Source organism: Bufo gargarizans, chromosome 8 (assembly GCF_014858855.1).
Source record: "Bufo gargarizans isolate SCDJY-AF-19 chromosome 8, ASM1485885v1, whole genome shotgun sequence".
NCBI classification, from domain to species: domain Eukaryota; kingdom Metazoa; phylum Chordata; class Amphibia; order Anura; family Bufonidae; genus Bufo; species Bufo gargarizans.
In genome coordinates, this window is record NC_058087.1 from 60,483,095 (window position 1) to 60,505,167 (window position 22,073).

The 22,073-nt window shown below is 47.5% G+C and overlaps 1 protein-coding gene across 4 annotated transcripts in view; it reads right to left on the reverse strand.

The window, feature by feature from the left end:
- The window catches only part of LOC122945262 (probable S-adenosylmethionine-dependent methyltransferase CRG1), a 142,093-nt gene that overhangs the window by 42,712 nt on the left and 77,308 nt on the right, over nucleotides 1-22,073 (reverse strand). For all 4 annotated transcript variants that reach the window (XM_044304281.1, XM_044304282.1, XM_044304283.1 and 1 more), the window contains one exon: nucleotides 2,707-2,844. In XM_044304281.1, coding sequence (XP_044160216.1) covers nucleotides 2,707-2,844 — 138 coding nt within the window. The remainder of the gene's footprint in view (nucleotides 1-2,706; nucleotides 2,845-22,073) is intronic.

Genomic DNA, 22,073 nt, shown 5'->3' on the forward strand with positions numbered 1-22,073 from the left:
GGGCGATGATAGAAGAGGATGTGGCATAGGACGAGGAGGAGGAAGAGGGGTCATCTCTAACACTTTCAGGCCAGTATTTTAGAAGTGGCTCAGAAAGAGGATTTTTGCAACAGCATAGGCCAGGTACAAATTTGGCCAGCCAGGGCCCACTACTGGAGGATGAGGAGGAGGATGGGGATGAAGCATGTTCACAGCGGGGTGGTATCCAACGCAGCTCGGGCCCATCACTGGTGCGTGGCTGGGGGGATACGGAGGACACAGACGATATGCCTCTCACAAAGGATAGCTTGTCCTTACCTCTGGGCAGCCTGGCACACATGAGCGACTACATGCTGCAGTGCCTGCACAACGACTGCAGAGTTGCCCACATTTTAACGTGTGCTGACTACTGGGTGGCCACCCTGCTGGATACCAGTTACAAAGACAATGTGCCGTCCTTAATTCCTTCACTGGAGCGTGATCGGAGGATGCGCGACTACAGGCGCTCCTGAGAGCATTCCCGACTGACGCCGGGGGACAAGTGGAAGCACAAGGCGAAGGCAGGGGAGGAGGAAGAGGTCGCCAACGCAGCTGTGTCAGCGCCAGCACCTCAGAAGGCAGGGTTTGCATGGCCGACATGTGGTGATGTGTTAGCAGGAGGCAGCATTTGAACAACATGGTGGAACAGTACCTGTGCACACGCCTACACGTACTGACTGATGGTTCTGCCCCATTCAACTTCTGGGTCTCCAAATTGTCCACATGGCCAGAGCTTGTCCTGTATGCCCTAGAGGTGCTGGCCTGCCCTGCAGCCAGTGTACTCTCAGAACGTGTATTTAGCACGGCAGGAGGAGTCATTACAGACGCAGCCGCCTGTCCACAGCTAACGTGGACAAGCTCACGTTCATTAAAATGAACCAGGCTTGGATCCCAAAAGACTTGTCTGTACCTTGTGCACAATAGACATTTATACCACCATCAAACATACATTCTTGTACTCAAGTCAAGTGCAATGATTCTTTGTTTTTTGTTTTTATTTGTCCCAATATTTTGGGGGCTACCTACCCCAATAAAATAAAAAAATAAAAAACATTGTTGGCTACCTGTTCCTCCTCCATTGCTGCCTCCACCTACAACACCACATTCACCGCCTCCTCAACCTCTGACTCCATATCCACCTCCATCTCTGAGTTGCAGGTTAATAATTTGCAATTTTTAGTTATTTTATTTCATTTTAAGTTATTTCCCTAGCCACATTTGTTTGTAGAGCAGTTGCCATGCTCTTAAGCACATTTTACTGCCTTTACATCCCTCTAGCCTTTTCAAGGACTATTTTAGAGCCATTTTAATTTAAAAAAGTGCCAATTTTAGTGCCATTAATTGAAAGAATTCTTATTTTCAATTGTCGGGTGCCATTTTACCATTTTTGGCGCATACAAACCCCTGCTGTGCCTGGGTGACAGGGTCCTAAATCTCTCAAAATCCTTTGTTCTATTGCTGGGTGACATGAACCCCCTTTTGCCGTGAATGAACCCCTGCTGTGTCTGGGTGACTGGGGCCTAAATTTTTCAAAATCCTCTGTTGTATTGCTGGGTGACATGAACCCTCCTTTTGCCGTGAATGAACCCCTGCTCTGTATTTCTGACAGGGGCCTAAATTTCTCAAAATCCTCTGTTCTATTGCTGGGTGACATGAACCCCCTTTTGCCGTGAATGAACCCCTGCTCTGCATTGCTGACAGGGAACTAAATTTAGTGAAAACATCTGTTACTGATCGGAAGATGCGCGACTACAAGCGCACGCTGATGATAGCATTCCCACCTGACCTGACAGCGGGGGCACAGTATAAGCACAAGGCGAAGGCAGAGGAGGAGGAAGAGGTCACCAACGCAGCTGGGGCACCGCCAGCACCTGAGAAGGCAGGGTTAGCATTGCCAAAATGTGGAAAAGCTTTGTCAGCCTTGGAGGTGCTGACCTGCCCTGCAGCCAGTGTATAGTGTGAACGTGTGTTTAGCACGTCAGAGAGCATTATCATAGGCCGCAGCCAATGTGGACAAGCTTACGTTTATTAAAATGAACCAGGCATGGATCCCACAGGACTTGTCCGTACCTTGTGCAGAATAGACATTTACCAGCCTCAACCATCCATCTTGTACTGAAGTGCACTTATTCTTTGTTTTATTTTGTTATATGTCCCAATATTTTGGGGGAGACCCCAATTTAAAAATAAAAAATAACAAATCAGTGTTGGCTACCTATCCCTCCTTCAACCTACACCACCACGTCAACCTACACCGCCAAATCCACCGCCTCCTTAACCTGCTACTCCTAGATCCAGATTGTTATTTTTCTGTATTTTATGTTATTTTAAGTCATTTCCCTATCCACATTTGTTTGCAGAATTTTGATGCCTTTTGCAGCCCTCTAGCCCTTTCCAGGACTATTGTAGAGCCATGTTAGTGCCCAAAAGTTCGGGTCCCCGTTTACTTCAATGGGGTTTGAGTTCGGAGTCAAGTTTGGGTCCCGAACCCAAACTTTTTTTTCAAGTTCCGCCGAACCTGAACATCCAGGTGTCAGTTCAACTCTACTTACAGAGTAATAGACAGTCTGGTTAGACTAAAAGTCAGAGATATCAAAATTCTTCTAATGCCACAGCGCAAAAGGCACTTCATAGTGCTACGCCTACCACACCCTTGTAAGCAAAAGGAAGCATGTGTTTATACTGCACCTTTTTTCAGTCTGTATAAGAAACTGTCCTGCTTTTTTCGCATCCTTCTCTATGAATGCGTCGTACATACAAATTGACTGGATAAATCCAATAATTTCAGAAATGGACATCTGCATGGTGACTGGTATATCCGTGATCCTGTAAGAAAAAAAATAATGTGCTTGCAATATACACTGTAGTATCTTATTAAAACTAAAAATGAATGGTAAGAAATTTTTAAAAATAGAATAAACACAATATTTCCTTTCAGCAGATTTACAACTAATTAATTACCCTTTAACCACCTCAGCCCCCCTAGCTTAAATACCCTTAATGACCAGACCACTTTTTACAATTCTGCACTACACTACTTTCACGGTTTATTGCTCGGTCATGCAACTTACCACCCAAATGAATTTTACCTCCTTTTCTTCTCACTAATAGAGCTTTCATTTGGTGGTATTTCATTGCTGCTGACATTTAAACTTTTTTGTTATTAATCGAAATTTACCAAAATTTTTGCAAAAAAAATGACATTTTTCACTTTCAGTTGTAAAATAAAAATACAAAATGACATATATATATTAATTTTTCTCAAAATGTATTGTTCTACATGTCTTTGATAAAAAAAAATGTTTGGGTAAAAAAAAACATGGTTTGGGTAAAAGTTATAGCGTTTACAAACTATGGTACAAAAATGTGAATTTCCGCTTTTTGAAGCAGCTCTGACTTTCTGAGCACCTGTCATGTTTCCTGAGGTTCTACAATGTCCAGACAGTAGAAAAACCCCACAAATGACCCCACTTCGGAAAGTAGACACCCTAAGGTATTCGCTGCTGGGCATAGTGAGTTCATAGAACTTTTTATTTTTTGTCACAAGTTAGCAGAAAATTATGATTTTTTTTTCCTTACAAAGTCTCATATTCCACTAACTTGTGACAAAAAATAAAAACTTCCATGAACTCACTATGCCCATCATGAAATACCTTGGGGTGTCTTCTTTTCAAAATGGGGTCACTTGTGGGGTAGTTATAATGCCCTGGGATTTTAGGGGCCCAGATGCGTGAGAAGTAGTTTGAAATCAAAATGTGTAAAAAAATGCCCTGTGAAATCCTAAAGGTGCTCTTTGGAATGTGGGCCCCTTTGCCCACCTAGACTGCAAAAAAAGTGTCACACATGTGGTATCGCCGTACTCAGGAGAAGTTGGGCAATGTGTTTTGGGGTGTCATTTTACATATACCCATGCTGGGGGAGATAAATATCTCGGTCAAATGCCAACTTTGTATAAAAAAATGGGAAAAGTTGTCTTTTGCCAAGATATTTCTCTCACCCAGCATGGATATATGTAAAATGACACCCCAAAACACATTCCCCAACTTCTCCTGAGTACGGCGATACCACGTGTGTGACACTTTTTTGCAGCCTAGGTGGGCAAAGGGTCCCATATTCCAAAGAGCACCTTTAGGATTTCACAGGGCATTTTTTACACATTTTGATTTCAAACTACTTCTCATGCATTAGGGCCCCTAAAATGCCATGGCAGTATAACTACCCCACAAGTGACCCCATTTTGGAAAGAAGACACCCCAAGGTATTCCGTGAGGGGCATGGCGAGTTCCTAGAATGTTTTATTTTTTTGTCGCAAGTTAGTGGAATATAAGACTTTGTAAGAAAAAAATAAAATAAAAAAAATCATCATATTCCGCTAACTTGTGACAAAAAATAAAAAATTCTAGGAACTTGCCATGCCCCTCACGGAATACCTTGGGGTGTCTTCTTTCCAAAGTGGGGTCACTTGTGGGGTAGTTATACTGCCCTGGCATTTTAGGGGTCCTAATGCGTGAGAAGTAGTTTGAAATCAAAATGTGTAAAAAATGCCCTGTGAAATCCTAAGACAACTTTTCTTTTATACAAAGTTGGCATTTGACCAAGATATTTGTCTCACCCAGCATGGGTATATGTAAAATGACACCCCAAAACACATTGCCCAACTTCTCCTGAGTACGGCGATACCGCATGTGTGACACTTTTTTGCAGCCTAGATGCGCAAAGGGGCCCAAATTCCTTTTAGGAGGGCATTTTTAGACATTTGGATCCCAGACTTCTTATCACGCTTTAGAGCCCCTAAAATGCCAGGGCAGCATAAATACCCCACATGTGACCCCATTTTGGAAAGAAGACACCCCAAGGTATTCAATGAGGGGCATGGCGAGTTCATAGAATTTTTTTGGGGGGGCACAAGTTAGCGGAAATTGATTTTTTATTTTTTTTTCTCACAAAGTCTCCCTTTCCGCTACCTTGGGACAAAAAGTTCAATCTTTGATGGACTCAATATGCCCCTCAGCGAATACCTTGGGGTGTCCTTTTTCCAAAATGGTGTCACATGTGGGGTATTTATACTGCCCTGGCATATAATGTCTAAAAAATTGTACGCATTTGGATTCCGTGAGGGGTATAGTGAGTTCATGTGAGATTAAATTTTTTGACACAAGCAAGTGGAATATGAGACTTTGTAATAAAAAAAAATAAAAAATAAAAAAATCAATTCCCGCTAACTTGTGCTAAAAATATGTCTAAATGGAGCCTTACAGGGGGGTGATCAATGACGGGGGAGTGATCAGGGAGTCTATATGGGGTGATCAGGGGTTAATAAGGGGTTAATAAGTGACAGGGGGTGTGGTGATTGGTGCTACTTATTACTGAGCTGCCTGTGTCCTCTGGTGGTCGACCCAAGCAAAAGGGACCACCAGAGGACCAGGTAGCAGGTATATTAGACACTGTTATCAAAACAGCATCTAATATACCTGTTAGGGGTTAAAAAAAATCGCATCTACAGCCTGCCAGCGATTACCGCTGGCAGGCTGTAGAACCACTCTCTTACCTTCCGATCCTGTGAACGCGCGCGCCTAGATGCGTCACTCTGCCTGAGATAGCCGCCTCCGGACCGCGATCCTGCGTTAGGCGGTCCGGAGGCGGTTAAAGGGAACCTGTCACCTCCAAACACCATCTGAAGCTGCCAGCAGTACCTGGGAGTAGCGAGCAGTGTGTTTCTGACGATTGTTATGTTCCTGAAGGTTGATGTGGCAAAAGCTCTGCCCCTGTGACTGACAGCCGGCAGTTTGGCTGGCTTTGCTGAACTCTCTGCATCCATCCATCCATCACAGCAAAGGGGCAGGGAAGGGAACATGGTTACCTTTTCTTCAAGCATGTCCAGAGAAGCGTGCTGGCAGGGGATAAAGGAAGGTTTCAGAGATTTTGCCGCATCTGCCTTCAGGAACAAAACAATAATCAGGAACGCACTGCTGGCTACTCTCAGGTACTGCAGGCGGCTTCAGATGGTTTTTGAAGGTGAAAGGTTCCCTTTAAGTGTGTCTTTTCATGCTTGGGAATTGGTTTCAGAAATTTCAGGTACTGAAAATTATTTCCATAAATTTGAATGAGGGAGAAAGCACATGGATTTCTACAAGCCCCGTTCGGGTAAATGGAACTGATTTTCAGTCACGGAAATTTCTGCAACCTAATCTGCAGCGTGTGAAGGCTACCTAAGTGTATGGCAACGTGTAGTCTAAATACTACAGATTAAAATATATGCCAGCATTATAGTTATCTTAGTAAAAATAAAAATGGATAAAAATTAATATTTTTGAAAATATAAAATGATACAATATTTCCTGTCAGCAGATTTCTAAGCAATAAGTTATAGTTATAAGGATACAACCACATGTATAAATACTGTGGATTTTCTGCAGCAGATTTTCATTCAGAAAAAACACAACATTTGAAGAACAAGCAAAGTAGCTGATTCCCTTACGTCCTACCAGCAGCACAGATGGGGTTAACTGCCCCCCGTGGACTGGTAGGACCGGCGGAATTTTTAATGAGCCCAAAGATTAAACCAATAAAAGAACTCCAGCTCCCTTAAAGGGAGGGGTTTATCCCCCAGCCCACCGTGTTTTTTTCTGTCCTTTGGACAGGTGGACTGGCGAGTTTCTCTCTCCCTGGTTTATTTTTTAAATGGGAGTTAGGGACGTTATTGTACTGACCTGAGAGGTCTCCTTTAGTCCCTTTTTATCTTAGTGCGCTTATATTTGCGCCCCATTGCAGCGGGGGTTTTTTCCACACGCTCGCAGGTCCTTCCCTCCATCTTTTCCCCTGCGATAGCTCGGCGGCGCTCCGCTGTTAAGTTTGGCCTGGGCGCCGCCATGACCAGAAGTGACGCGGGCCTAGCCGCGGCGTCACTTCCGGTTCCCCGGCGTCAGCGGGCCGGTCTTTTCCGGCCGCTTTTTCTTTCGCGGGGGGGAATAGGTGGATGTGTGGGGACACTCTCACTAGGCTTAGGCCTTTCTTTCCCCCTTCTTTGCAAGGGAAGACTGTTTGGATAGCTGTATTAAAGGGAACCTGTCACCTGGATTTTGGGTATAGAGCTGAGGACATGGGTTGCTAGATGGCCGCTAGCACATCCGCAATACCCAGTCCCCATAGCTCTGTGTGCTTTTATTGTGTAAAAAACCCGAATTGATACATATGCAAATTAACATAAAAGAGTCATATCTTACTTGTGTGCCCCAGAGAAGAGTCATATTTTCAAGCTCTGACTCATCTTAGGTTAATTTGCATATGTATCAAATCGGTTTTTATACACAATAAAAGCACACAGAGCTATGGCGACTGGGTATTGCGGATGTGCTAGCGGCCATCTAGCAACCCATGTCCTCAGCTCTATGCACAAAATCCAGGTGACAGGTTCCCTTTAAGGGGGAGGTTTAGACCTGGACTTCACCACTCCCCTGGGCGGAGCTACTCTATTTAAGCTCCCTGATTCCCTCAGTCGGTCTCTGGCTGCGCTGCTTTAACAAGCTAGCTCCAGAGTCTCCTGCCATTTGTGAGATATTGCCTTTCAGACCGGTCTTTTTTTGCTGTTCAGCTATCTTTGTATTCTCCTCTGGTTCGTGCTCTAAGATCATGGAGGGATTTCCCTTATTTCCGTTCTTATGATGTTTTAAATTCTTCTCCTTTTGTTCCCTTTCAGCTATGGCCTCTCCCAGAGAGCCCGATCAGCCACGGAAATCAGCCACCAAGAGGAGACACCTGGCTTGCTATGACTGCAATATGCCTCTTGAGGACATCTGCCCGTTTTCTAGATGCAACAGCTGTCGTTCCGCCACTGCTACAGAGCCTTCAATGCAGGACATGTACCAGGGGCTAAGACTTATGTCGACGACTCCATTAAGGGGGTCGTAAGTCTCCTTAACGAGAGACTACCCATTCCCTCCCAAACGCCTATGGAGGTGGCCGCCCCCACCGATAGGCCTATGCCCCTTTCTGTGGGGTCATCTTCCTCGGATGAGGAAGAATCGACTTCTGGTTTCTTTCCACCGGAAAAGACCCAGAAGCTTCTAAGGTCCATCAGGTCGGGGGACCATGATGTTGACGTAGGGGAGTCTTCCGATCCCGCCTGCCGGACCCAGCGGGTCTTTAGGGCAGATGAGACCCTTCTCTCTGTGATGCGCACGGAGTGGAAAAAGCCAGAAAAAGGCCCAGTCCTTACCAGGAAGTTTAAATTAATGTTTCCTATGGCTATACCATTAGTGGAATCATGGGGTTCCATTCCTAAGGTGGACATGGCGATTGCCAAGTTGTCCAGGCGCACTCTGGTCCCTGCAGACGATGGGTCTAGCCTGCAGGACCCTCTAGATAGGAGGGCAGAGTGCACCCTCAGAAGAAGTTACTCGGCGGCCGCAGCCTCGGCCTCGACTTCCATTGCTGCCACAGAGGTCTCCTCCTTCCTCAGAACCAAGCTGAACCAGATCCAGACGAATGTTGACCAGAGTGTCTCTCGCGACGATATCCTCGCTGCCTTTAAATCCGTCAATTTAGCCATGGATTTTCTCTGTGACACAGCCCAACTCCAGTTAAAGTTGGCGGCCAAGACTATGGCTTTAGTGTCTGCCGCCAGGAGACCTCTGTGGCTCAAACCTTGGAATGCGGATAACGCGTCCAAATATAACCTCTGTGGGCTCCCCTTTGAACCTACCCGTCTATTCGGATCTGAGCTAGACACCATTATGGAGGGTCTCTCAGACAAAAAGGGGAAGAGCCTTCCCCAACAGCCCTTCCGAGGCAGGGGAAGACAAGCCCGCGGGGGCCGACCAGGACAGCAGGGACGTAAGGATTGGGGGGGGGCCGCCTAGAAAGTTTTCTAGACGTTCCCGCAAACCCACCAGGGAGGCAAAGCCCTCCTGACTATGGGCCTCTCAGAGGCTCTTGGATAAACCCTGCTATCCCTGCCGTTACGCCTCTGGTTTTTCCCGTACCCCTCCCCCACCTCCCTGTGGGGGGGGGGCGTCTTTTTTTCTTCAGGCACGTATGGGCCCAGGAAATCCGGGACCCCTGGGTCCAAAATATAGTAGCCGCTGGCTATCTAATAGACCTTATTTCTCCCCCCCCAGGAAGATTTATTGCCACACGCAGTTTTTTGCCAACCAGGCAAAGGATCTTGGAAGCCTATATCCAAGACTACCTTTCCAAGGGAGCCCTGGAGGAGGTACCGGCAGGGGAGAAGGGTCTAGGGATTTATTCTCCAGTATTCCTGGTACCCAAAAAGACGGGAGATCTTCGGATGATTATAGATTTGAGATTTCTCAATCGTTTCATAAGGAGGACCAGGTTCCGCATGGAAAGCATAAGGTCAGTCAGCCACCTCCTCAACCCTGGGGATGTGATGGCTACTCTGGACCTCAAAGACGCTTGCCTCCACATCCTGATCCATCCTTCCTCCCGGAAGTTTCTCAGGATCGCGGTCCAGATATCAGGAGTGTGCAAACATTTCCAGTTTGCTGCCCTTCCCTTCGGAATCTCGTCTGCCCCCCTGATCTTCACCAAAGTGGTAGTATCGGTAGTGGCAGCATTGAGACTCCAAGGTCTGACCATTGTCCCTTACCTGGACGACTGGCTTCTTCTAGCCCCTTCAGTCCCTCTACTTTCCCACCATATTCATGTCGCAATTTCTTTTCTGCTCCGCCTAGGCTGGATGCTCAACTGGCCGAAGTCGAACGTGAGCCCTTCGACTTCTATCCATTATCTGGGATTCATAATCGACTCTCTGGAGATGTCCATACAGTTGACACCAGAAAGAAGAATGCGGATTCAGGACCTAGCAAGGTTCCTTTACGTACCACGACGAGTCTCCATACGGACCCTCATGAAGATGGTGGGGCTCATGTCAGCGGCTGCAGTCCCTTGGGCTTTATGGCACCTCCGACCCCTTCAATCGGAGGTCTTAAGCAAATGGAACGGCAGCCCCAAGGGGCTAGATTCCCTGTGCTCCCTATCCAATCAAACCCGGAATTCCCTCAGATGGTGGTTCCATCTACCGGAAGGGAAGTCTATGACCCAACCAGCTTGGCTCATATTGACCACGGACGTGTCCCTTGTAGGCTGGGGCGCTCATCTAGACGGGTCCCCAGTTCGGGGATCCTGGTCTCCTCAGGAGCGGCATCTTTCTTCAAACCTCCGCGAGATGCGTGCTATCCGGCTAGCCCTCCTTCACTTCACCCCTCGGATTCGGGGCAAAGCAGTGAAAGTCCAGTCAGACAACATGACTGCCGTGCTTTATATAAACAAGCAGGGAGGCACAAGATCCTTACCCCTTCTTTTAGAGATTGGGGTAATTCTTCGGTGGGCAGAGCTGAACTTATCCCATCTATCCGCCACTCACATCAGAGGCTCCCTCAATGTCATCGCGGACCGCCTAAGTCGCGGCCTACCGACCATGGAATGGTCATTACATCCGGAGATCTTCAAACAATTAGTCCTCAGGTGGGGGATGCCAGAGGTGGATCTCATGGCAACCAAGTTCAACGCCAAGGTACAGAGGTTCTGTTCCCTATACAGGGAGGACAACCCCCTGGCGATAGATGCTCTGACAATACCGTGGAGGTTCAGGCTGCCGTACATCTTCCCTCCTTTTTCCATGATCCCGAGGGTATTGATGAAAATCCGTCAGGATCAGGCCTCGGTAATAGCCATCATACCGTTTTGGCCCAGGAGATCCTGGTTTACCCAGCTCATTCAGATGAGTCGGGGACAATATTGGAGACTCCCCCCGGAGCAGACCCTGGTGTCGTGGGACACTTATCTCTGCCCAGATCTGCACAGATTCAACCTGACAGCCTGGAGGTTGACCAGTCCCTTCCCAGAGTGGAAGGGCTCTCTGAGTCGGTCCTGAGAACATTATCGCATTCCAGAGCAGAGTCTACCAGAAAGGCCTACTCCCGGATTATGAGGATCTTCACCTCTTGGTGTAGCTCCAACCAGGTGGCGTTTGCAGATCCGCCCCTCGCAGCGATCTTACAGTTCCTTCAGGATGGGATAGACAGAGGTCTCTCCCCTTCTACCCTGAAGGTCCAAGTGTTTGCCATCTCGGCCTGTCTTAACAGACCATATTCTCGGGACCCGCTCATCAAGCGCTTCCTTAAAGGAGCGGAAAGATTGAAGCCTACAATACTGAGACCCGTTCCTCAATGGGATTTGTCAGTTGTTCTTAGGGGGCTAGCATCTCCCCCCTTTGAACCCTTGGAGGAGGCAAGTCTTAAACTCTTAACACTTAAGATGTTTTTTCTTCTGGCCATAACTTCGGCCAAAAGAGTTTCGGAGCTTCAAGCTTTCTCCGCGTCATACCCTTATACCATGTTTCTACAAGATAGGGTGCTTCTGAAATTTCTACCTTATTTTAGACCTAAGGTTTCTACCTTTCAAAATATTAATCAGGTAGTCTCTCTACCTGTATTGCTCTCTGCCTCCTCCTCTGATGTTCCAGTCTGACATCCACTGGATATAGCTAGATGCCTTCAGATCTATGTGGATAGATCCAAAGAGTTCAGGATGGATGAAAATCTCTTTATCCTGTTTGCCGGTAAGTCAAAAGGCCGTAAAGCGTCTAAAACAACTATTAGTCGCTGGGTTAAGGAAGCCATTAGGGAAGCCTTCATTTCCCAAGCCTTAGATCCTCCGGAGTTTGTGAGGGCCCATTCTACAAGGGCCGTAGCTACCTCTGTTGCGGAGAGAAATCTTCTCCCCCTAGAGTTTATCTGTAAGGCAGCTTCCTGGAGCTCTGAGTCTACCTTCATCTCCCATTATAGGATCGATGCTAGGATATCGGAGTTCTCGGCCTTTGAGCAGACAGTCCTTACTTCTGCCGAGCATGAGGACCCTCCCTAGGGGATTCTTCTTGCTATCTCCCCATCTGTGCTGCTGGTAGGACGTAAGGGAATCGTTAATTTCTAACGATAATTTGTTTTCCCTTAGTCCTAACAGCAGCACACAAATTTCCCGCCCTAAAGTACTTTTCTCTTGTGATATACACGGTGGGCTGGGGGATGAACCCCTCCCTTTAAGGGAGCTGGAGTTCTTTTATTGGTTTAATCTTTGGGCTCATTAAAAATTCAGCCGGTCCTACCAGTCCACGGGGGGCAGTTAACCCCATCTGTGCTGCTGTTAGGACTAAGGGAAAACAAATTATTGTTAGAAATTAACGACATTTCAGATCTCTCATCCACGTGCTGCTGAGAAAACCCACAGCGCAAGCTGACGTCTACTGCGTGCATTGGTGAATTGAACAGTGCTACAAGACAGGGTCAATGTTGAAATAGTAAAGTAATAAAAATGTATTTGTTTATGTATCACCTCTGTGTTATGTTAAAACGATAGAGAAAACTTCGTGGATGACTTTTTCTCCCGTCTAAAATAACGGATCCTCTGCCAGAACTGACAAAAATGGATGCAAAATGACCACAACAGATGCTCAAAATAAAGGATTTAAAAAATAAAAATAAACAATCGGTTCTGATAGATAAGGAGAACAGACATTTTAGACTGTCTCCTACCACTGAGCACAAGCCTGACCAGGGTGCCAACCATTAACTTTTAATAAGAGTGGGCATGTTTGCAGATGATTGACCGATGCAGACTGAAGGAGGACTTCATTTTTTGCATAAAACATTTAAAGCCTGTGCAATGTTATGTTAACAACTATTGTAAGACCTTATGTGCTTTGGGTCAGAGATGTTATCTTCTCCCATTTTGACAAAAAACAAGGTACCATGGGTTCTAAATGTAGAAGGAGGCCTCATGCACATGACAGTATTTTTTCACGGTCCGCAAAAACGGGGTCCGTAGGTCCGTGATCCGTGACAGTTTTTTCAACCGTGGGTCTTCCTTGATTTTTGCATGATCCACGGACATTAAAAAAAAGTCGTTTTGGTGTCCGCCTGGCCGTGCAGAGCCAAACGGCTCCGTCCTGAATTGCAATGCAAGTCAATGGGGACGGATCCGTTTGACGTTGACACAATATGGTGCCATTTCAAACGGATCCGTCCCCATTGACTTTCAATGTAAAGTCTGGAGTCCCTTTTATACCATCGGATCGGAGTTTTCTCCAATCCGATGTTATATTTTAACTTGAAGCGTCCCCATCACCATGGAACGCCTCTATGTTAGAATATACTGTCGGATATGAGTTAGATCGTGAAAACTCATTTCCGACAGTATATTCTAACACAGAGGCGTTCCCATGGTGATGGGGACGCTTCTAGTTAGAATATACTACAAACTGTGTACATGACTGCCCCCTGCTGCCTGGCAGCACCTGATCTCTTACAGGGGGGCGTGATCAGCACAATTAACCCCTTCAGGTGCCGCACCTGAAGGGGTTAATTGTACTATCATATCCCCCTGTAAGAGATCAGGGCTGCCAGGCAGCAGGGGGCAGACCCCCCCCTCCCCAGTTTGAATATCATTGGTGGCCCCCCCTCCCTCCCTCCATTGTAATAATAGGTTGGTGGCACAGTGTGCGGCCCCCCGCCCCCCCCTTCCTCCGTCTATTGTAATAATTCGTTGGTGGCACAGTGTGCGGCCTCCCCCGCCCCCCCTTCCTCCCTCTATTGTAATAATTCATAGGTGGCACAGTGTGCGCCCCCCATCGCCCCCCCCTTCCTCCCTCTATTGTAATAATTTGTTGGTGGCACAGTGTGTGCCCCCCCGCCCCCCCCTTCCTCCCTCTATTTTAATAATTTGTTGGTGGCACACTGTGCGCCCCCCCCGCCCCCCCCCTTCCTCCCTCTATTGTAATAATTCGTTGGTGGCACAGTGTGCACCCCCCATCGGCCCCCCCTCCCTCTATAGCATTAACAACATTGGTGGCCAGTGTGCGGCCTCCCATCTCCCCCCCCCCGATCATTGGTGGCAGTGGAGTTCCGATCGGAGTCCCAGTTTAATCGCTGGGGCTCCGATCGGTAACCATGGCAACCAGGACGCTACTGCAGCCCTGGTTGCCATGGTTACTTAGCAATAGTACAATAGTAGAAGATTCATACTTACCTGGGAGCTGCGATGTCTGTGTCCGTCCGGGAGCTCTTCCTACTGGTAAGTGACAGTTCATTTAGCAATGCGCCGCACAGACCTGTCACTTACCAGTAGGTGGAGCTCCCGGCCGGACACGAACATCGCAGCAGCCAGCAGGTAAGTATGAATCTTCTACTATTGTACTATTGCTAAGTAACCATGGCAACCAGGACTGCAGTAGCGCCCTAGTTGCCATGGTTACCGATCGGAGCCTCAGCGATTAAACTGGGACTCCAAACCGAACTCCGCTGCCACCAATGATCGGGGGGGGGGAGATTGGAGGCCGCACACTGGCCACCAATCTTGTTAATGCTACAGGGGGGGCCGATGGGGGGCGCACACTGTGCCACCAACGAATTATTACAATAGAGGGAGGAAGGGGGGGCGGGGGGGGGCGCACACTGTGCCACCAACAAATTATTACAATAGAGGGAGGGAGGGGGGGCGGGCCGCACTGGCCACCAATGATATTTAAACTGGGGAGGGGGGGGTCTGCCCCCTGCTGCCTGGCAGCCCTGAGCTCTTACAGGGGGATATGATAGTACAATTAACCCCTTCAGGTGCCGCACCTGAAGGGGTTAATTGTGCTGATCACGGCCCCCTGTAAGAGATCGGGTGCTGCCAGGCAGCAGGGGGCAGTCATGTACACAGTTTGTAGTGTATTCTAACTAGAAGCATCCCCATCACCATGGGAACGCTTCTGTGTTAGAATATACTGTCGGATATGAGTTTTCACGAAGTGAAAACTTAGATCTGAAAAAGCTTTTATGCAGACGGATCTTTGGATCCGTCTGTATGAAAGTAACCTACGGCCACGGATCACGGACACGGATGCCAATCTTGTGTGCATCCGTGTTCTTTCACGGACCCATTGACTTGAATGGGTCTGTGAACCGTTGTCCGTAAAAAAAATAGGACAGGTCATATTTTTTTGACGGACAGGATACACGGATCACGGTCTCAGCTGCAAAACGGTGCATTTTCCGATTTTTCCACGGGCCCATTGAAAGTCAATGGGTCCGCGAAAAAAAAAAAGGAAAACGGCCACGGATGCACACAACGGTCGTGTGCATGAGACCTAAGGCTGTGTTCACGTGTCATTTTCATATCGCAAATGCTACACAATTTTTTACTACAAGATAACGTACAAGATGACAGGTAAAGCGTGGCTGTTTTAGTTGAGCCGCCAGTAGGTGAATTAACGTTTTTACCTTCAGCATTTACCTTCAGCATCCACAAGAGTGCGCCACGCTGTGCAGCACAAGGGTCTCAGCCATATGACTGGGTGTATGTAAATTTTAATTGTGCATTTGTAGTCGTGCTCATTACCACGTTTAAGTCAAATACTGTTTTAGCAAACCTGGTGTTGGAATTGCTTTCCTCGTTCGTAACTTCGTTGTATCCTGGGGAGCCCACCCCAGTACACGGCTTACATAGACACTCAAGCATGTGCTGTGTTGAATTCCAGAGAATTGGAACGTCACAGATTAAGCAGTGCAGCTGCTTACCATTCAGACACTGCAAGTTCAGGAGAGTGTTTCTCACCACGTGAGAATGGCTGAAAAGAGGGACAGTCTACTAGACACTGCCAGTGCATTTTTTTTTTTTTAAAGACCATGCAGAGAGCATGTGTTTTTCCTCCAGGATCTGGGCAGCCAGGAAGTTGTACCCATTGTCACTGACCACCTTGCTCAGTTGTGGTTCGCAAGGTGACAGCCAGCAGGATGTTTGCTGCTCAATTTACTTGAGCAATTGCTCGCCGGTGTGTCTACCGGTGTGCAAGGAAGGATGGGTAGTGTGAGCGACGCTGTGCCCTGCTGCTGTTGAAGACAGAACCGTATCCATGGAGGAGCAGGTGGACGAGGCAGGTAAGTGCCTGCTGTGGGAGCCAGCCCCATGATATGCTGGGAAGGGGTCAAAATGACCTGGGTATGGTGCTGGGGTGCAGATTCTCCACTGCTGCAAAATACATTGACCCAGTGGGCTGTGAAAGGCATTTACTTGTCCCTGCCCATAAAAGCTGCTCCAAGTGTCCACCGTTGAGTGCAGATGATGCACAGTAAGAATCGCAAGGAGTGGCCCTCATTCTCTGCCACGTGAAAGTACAAGGCTCTACTACAATGGTACTACAGCCACTGCACTGCCAGCAACATGGTCACAAGCTAATTGCTGTTTTTTTCATGGCCTAAAATTTTGCTATAGATGTCTCATGATGGAGCCGAGGAAAAGGAGAAGTTTTAGCAGGAGAAGAAGAAGGTGATGATGATGACAAAGATTCTGTATTGCTTGGTGATGCAGTCTGGCCACAAAGAGGACCAGGAGAAACAGGACAGACTTGTTCTGAGTGGGAAAATACAACTGGCCAGCATTCCCAAAAAAGCCAATTTCACCTCAAGTGCTTCAATAGACCTCTGGTACATAGAATTGTATTTGAAACGCCACGCCTTATTCTGATCCTGCAGATCTTGCAACCACTGTAGTTTTGTGTGCATGCTTTGTGGAGAAAAAGCGCCATATGGGAGTTGCTCTCAAAAAGCTACAGGCAGCCAAGCTGGGCTTAGCTCTGGCACCTTTTGGGCCTAACCCACCCATTCAATCAGCGGCATCACCAAATCCTGAAGAAGACATGGCCCTGGTTGTTCTTTGAGAGGTACTTTGCCTCAGCTCTTTATTGCTGCCGCCAACACCCATTTCTACTGAGGTTCAAACTGGGGAGGGGGGGGTCTGCCCCCTGCTGCCTGGCAGCCCTGAGCTCTTACAGGGGGATATGATAGTACAATTAACCCCTTCAGGTGCCGCACCTGAAGGGGTTAATTGTGCTGATCACGGCCCCCTGTAAGAGATCGGGTGCTGCCAGGCAGCAGGGGGCAGTCATGTACACAGTTTGTAGTGTATTCTAACTAGAAGCATCCCCATCACCATGGGAACGCTTCTGTGTTAGAATATACTGTCGGATATGAGTTTTCACGAAGTGAAAACTTAGATCTGAAAAAGCTTTTATGCAGACGGATCTTTGGATCCGTCTGTATGAAAGTAACCTACGGCCACGGATCACGGACACGGATGCCAATCTTGTGTGCATCCGTGTTCTTTCACGGACCCATTGACTTGAATGGGTCTGTGAACCGTTGTCCGTAAAAAAAATAGGACAGGTCATATTTTTTTGACGGACAGGATACACGGATCACGGTCTCAGCTGCAAAACGGTGCATTTTCCGATTTTTCCACGGGCCCATTGAAAGTCAATGGGTCCGCGAAAAAAAAAAAGGAAAACGGCCACGGATGCACACAACGGTCGTGTGCATGAGACCTAAGGCTGTGTTCACGTGTCATTTTCATATCGCAAATGCTACACAATTTTTTACTACAAGATAACGTACAAGATGACAGGTAAAGCGTGGCTGTTTTAGTTGAGCCGCCAGTAGGTGAATTAACGTTTTTACCTTCAGCATTTACCTTCAGCATCCACAAGAGTGCGCCACGCTGTGCAGCACAAGGGTCTCAGCCATATGACTGGGTGTATGTAAATTTTAATTGTGCATTTGTAGTCGTGCTCATTACCACGTTTAAGTCAAATACTGTTTTAGCAAACCTGGTGTTGGAATTGCTTTCCTCGTTCGTAACTTCGTTGTATCCTGGGGAGCCCACCCCAGTACACGGCTTACATAGACACTCAAGCATGTGCTGTGTTGAATTCCAGAGAATTGGAACGTCACAGATTAAGCAGTGCAGCTGCTTACCATTCAGACACTGCAAGTTCAGGAGAGTGTTTCTCACCACGTGAGAATGGCTGAAAAGAGGGACAGTCTACTAGACACTGCCAGTGCATTTTTTTTTTTTTTAAAGACCATGCAGAGAGCATGTGTTTTTCCTCCAGGATCTGGGCAGCCAGGAAGTTGTACCCATTGTCACTGACCACCTTGCTCAGTTGTGGTTCGCAAGGTGACAGCCAGCAGGATGTTTGCTGCTCAATTTACTTGAGCAATTGCTCGCCGGTGTGTCTACCGGTGTGCAAGGAAGGATGGGTAGTGTGAGCGACGCTGTGCCCTGCTGCTGTTGAAGACAGAACCGTATCCATGGAGGAGCAGGTGGACGAGGCAGGTAAGTGCCTGCTGTGGGAGCCAGCCCCATGATATGCTGGGAAGGGGTCAAAATGACCTGGGTATGGTGCTGGGGTGCAGATTCTCCACTGCTGCAAAATACATTGACCCAGTGGGCTGTGAAAGGCATTTACTTGTCCCTGCCCATAAAAGCTGCTCCAAGTGTCCACCGTTGAGTGCAGATGATGCACAGTAAGAATCGCAAGGAGTGGCCCTCATTCTCTGCCACGTGAAAGTACAAGGCTCTACTACAATGGTACTACAGCCACTGCACTGCCAGCAACATGGTCACAAGCTAATTGCTGTTTTTTTCATGGCCTAAAATTTTGCTATAGATGTCTCATGATGGAGCCGAGGAAAAGGAGAAGTTTTAGCAGGAGAAGAAGAAGGTGATGATGATGACAAAGATTCTGTATTGCTTGGTGATGCAGTCTGGCCACAAAGAGGACCAGGAGAAACAGGACAGACTTGTTCTGAGTGGGAAAATACAACTGGCCAGCATTCCCAAAAAAGCCAATTTCACCTCAAGTGCTTCAATAGACCTCTGGTACATAGAATTGTATTTGAAACGCCACGCCTTATTCTGATCCTGCAGATCTTGCAACCACTGTAGTTTTGTGTGCATGCTTTGTGGAGAAAAAGCGCCATATGGGAGTTGCTCTCAAAAAGCTACAGGCAGCCAAGCTGGGCTTAGCTCTGGCACCTTTTGGGCCTAACCCACCCATTCAATCAGCGGCATCACCAAATCCTGAAGAAGACATGGCCCTGGTTGTTCTTTGAGAGGTACTTTGCCTCAGCTCTTTATTGCTGCCGCCAACACCCATTTCTACTGAGGTTCAAACTGGGGAGGGGGGGGTCTGCCCCCTGCTGCCTGGCAGCCCTGAGCTCTTACAGGGGGATATGATAGTACAATTAACCCCTTCAGGTGCCGCACCTGAAGGGGTTAATTGTGCTGATCACGGCCCCCTGTAAGAGATCGGGTGCTGCCAGGCAGCAGGGGGCAGTCATGTACACAGTTTGTAGTGTATTCTAACTAGAAGCATCCCCATCACCATGGGAACGCTTCTGTGTTAGAATATACTGTCGGATATGAGTTTTCACGAAGTGAAAACTTAGATCTGAAAAAGCTTTTATGCAGACGGATCTTTGGATCCGTCTGTATGAAAGTAACCTACGGCCACGGATCACGGACACGGATGCCAATCTTGTGTGCATCCGTGTTCTTTCACGGACCCATTGACTTGAATGGGTCTGTGAACCGTTGTCCGTAAAAAAAATAGGACAGGTCATATTTTTTTGACGGACAGGATACACGGATCACGGTCTCAGCTGCAAAACGGTGCATTTTCCGATTTTTCCACGGGCCCATTGAAAGTCAATGGGTCCGCGAAAAAAAAAAAGGAAAACGGCCACGGATGCACACAACGGTCGTGTGCATGAGACCTAAGGCTGTGTTCACGTGTCATTTTCATATCGCAAATGCTACACAATTTTTTACTACAAGATAACGTACAAGATGACAGGTAAAGCGTGGCTGTTTTAGTTGAGCCGCCAGTAGGTGAATTAACGTTTTTACCTTCAGCATTTACCTTCAGCATCCACAAGAGTGCGCCACGCTGTGCAGCACAAGGGTCTCAGCCATATGACTGGGTGTATGTAAATTTTAATTGTGCATTTGTAGTCGTGCTCATTACCACGTTTAAGTCAAATACTGTTTTAGCAAACCTGGTGTTGGAATTGCTTTCCTCGTTCGTAACTTCGTTGTATCCTGGGGAGCCCACCCCAGTACACGGCTTACATAGACACTCAAGCATGTGCTGTGTTGAATTCCAGAGAATTGGAACGTCACAGATTAAGCAGTGCAGCTGCTTACCATTCAGACACTGCAAGTTCAGGAGAGTGTTTCTCACCACGTGAGAATGGCTGAAAAGAGGGACAGTCTACTAGACACTGCCAGTGCATTTTTTTTTTTTTTAAAGACCATGCAGAGAGCATGTGTTTTTCCTCCAGGATCTGGGCAGCCAGGAAGTTGTACCCATTGTCACTGACCACCTTGCTCAGTTGTGGTTCGCAAGGTGACAGCCAGCAGGATGTTTGCTGCTCAATTTACTTGAGCAATTGCTCGCCGGTGTGTCTACCGGTGTGCAAGGAAGGATGGGTAGTGTGAGCGACGCTGTGCCCTGCTGCTGTTGAAGACAGAACCGTATCCATGGAGGAGCAGGTGGACGAGGCAGGTAAGTGCCTGCTGTGGGAGCCAGCCCCATGATATGCTGGGAAGGGGTCAAAATGACCTGGGTATGGTGCTGGGGTGCAGATTCTCCACTGCTGCAAAATACATTGACCCAGTGGGCTGTGAAAGGCATTTACTTGTCCCTGCCCATAAAAGCTGCTCCAAGTGTCCACCGTTGAGTGCAGATGATGCACAGTAAGAATCGCAAGGAGTGGCCCTCATTCTCTGCCACGTGAAAGTACAAGGCTCTACTACAATGGTACTACAGCCACTGCACTGCCAGCAACATGGTCACAAGCTAATTGCTGTTTTTTTCATGGCCTAAAATTTTGCTATAGATGTCTCATGATGGAGCCGAGGAAAAGGAGAAGTTTTAGCAGGAGAAGAAGAAGGTGATGATGATGACAAAGATTCTGTATTGCTTGGTGATGCAGTCTGGCCACAAAGAGGACCAGGAGAAACAGGACAGACTTGTTCTGAGTGGGAAAATACAACTGGCCAGCATTCCCAAAAAAGCCAATTTCACCTCAAGTGCTTCAATAGACCTCTGGTACATAGAATTGTATTTGAAACGCCACGCCTTATTCTGATCCTGCAGATCTTGCAACCACTGTAGTTTTGTGTGCATGCTTTGTGGAGAAAAAGCGCCATATGGGAGTTGCTCTCAAAAAGCTACAGGCAGCCAAGCTGGGCTTAGCTCTGGCACCTTTTGGGCCTAACCCACCCATTCAATCAGCGGCATCACCAGATCCTGAAGAAGACATGGCCCTGGTTGTTCTTTGAGAGGTACTTTGCCTCAGCTCTTTATTGCTGCCACCAACACCCATCTCTACTGAGGTTTCCTTCTCCTTAGCACCCCGATTCAACTCCCAGGTAATGTCCAGCACACAATCATCATCTGAGTTCTCACCCTGCAGCTTTTATCAGACAGATATGGTGGGCTTCTGGGCCCCCCCTCCTCTGCTGTGTTTTCCCCGACTGCCACTGTCGGTGCCCCCCAACATCAATTCTACAGGTGCCACTATTACCACCACCATCAACAAAAGTATGCATGGGATCACAAGCCTCCTCCCCAACCTCCTCCTTAAGGCAGCCCAAACGATGAGAGCGTTCAGAAAAGTCGTCAACAGGGAGACTCTTGACTATCTGCTATATGCTGTGGTGGGGTTTTCCTGCCACTTCTTAGGAAAAAGGAATGTGCCCCGCTGGGAAGGGCCAGTGAAGACAGAGGACTCCACCTGAAGTCTTCTTTGGGGCTGCAAGGAGGAGGAGCAGGAGGAACGTTGTGACCCCTGGCTCCACGGCACAGTATCGGACTCTGAAGTCATCTCCACGTCATCCTGCTGTGACAGAGGAGGAGTGGGCCATCCAATCCACAATATCCTCCCCTTTCTCTTCAACAATGTTGCACCTTTCTGAAGCCAGCAGAGACAACCGTGGCCTACTAATACTATCACTACTTCTGGCCGGATAGATGGTGCTGCTACCCACATTCTAGCTTTCGTTTGGAACCCTTTTGTAACCTATATATTTTTGGGCCTCTCAGATAATGGTGTGCACTAACTTGTGTATTGGTTTAGTAACTATATCTATATATATATATCTATATCTATATATATATATATATATATATACATATGTATATATATATGTATGGC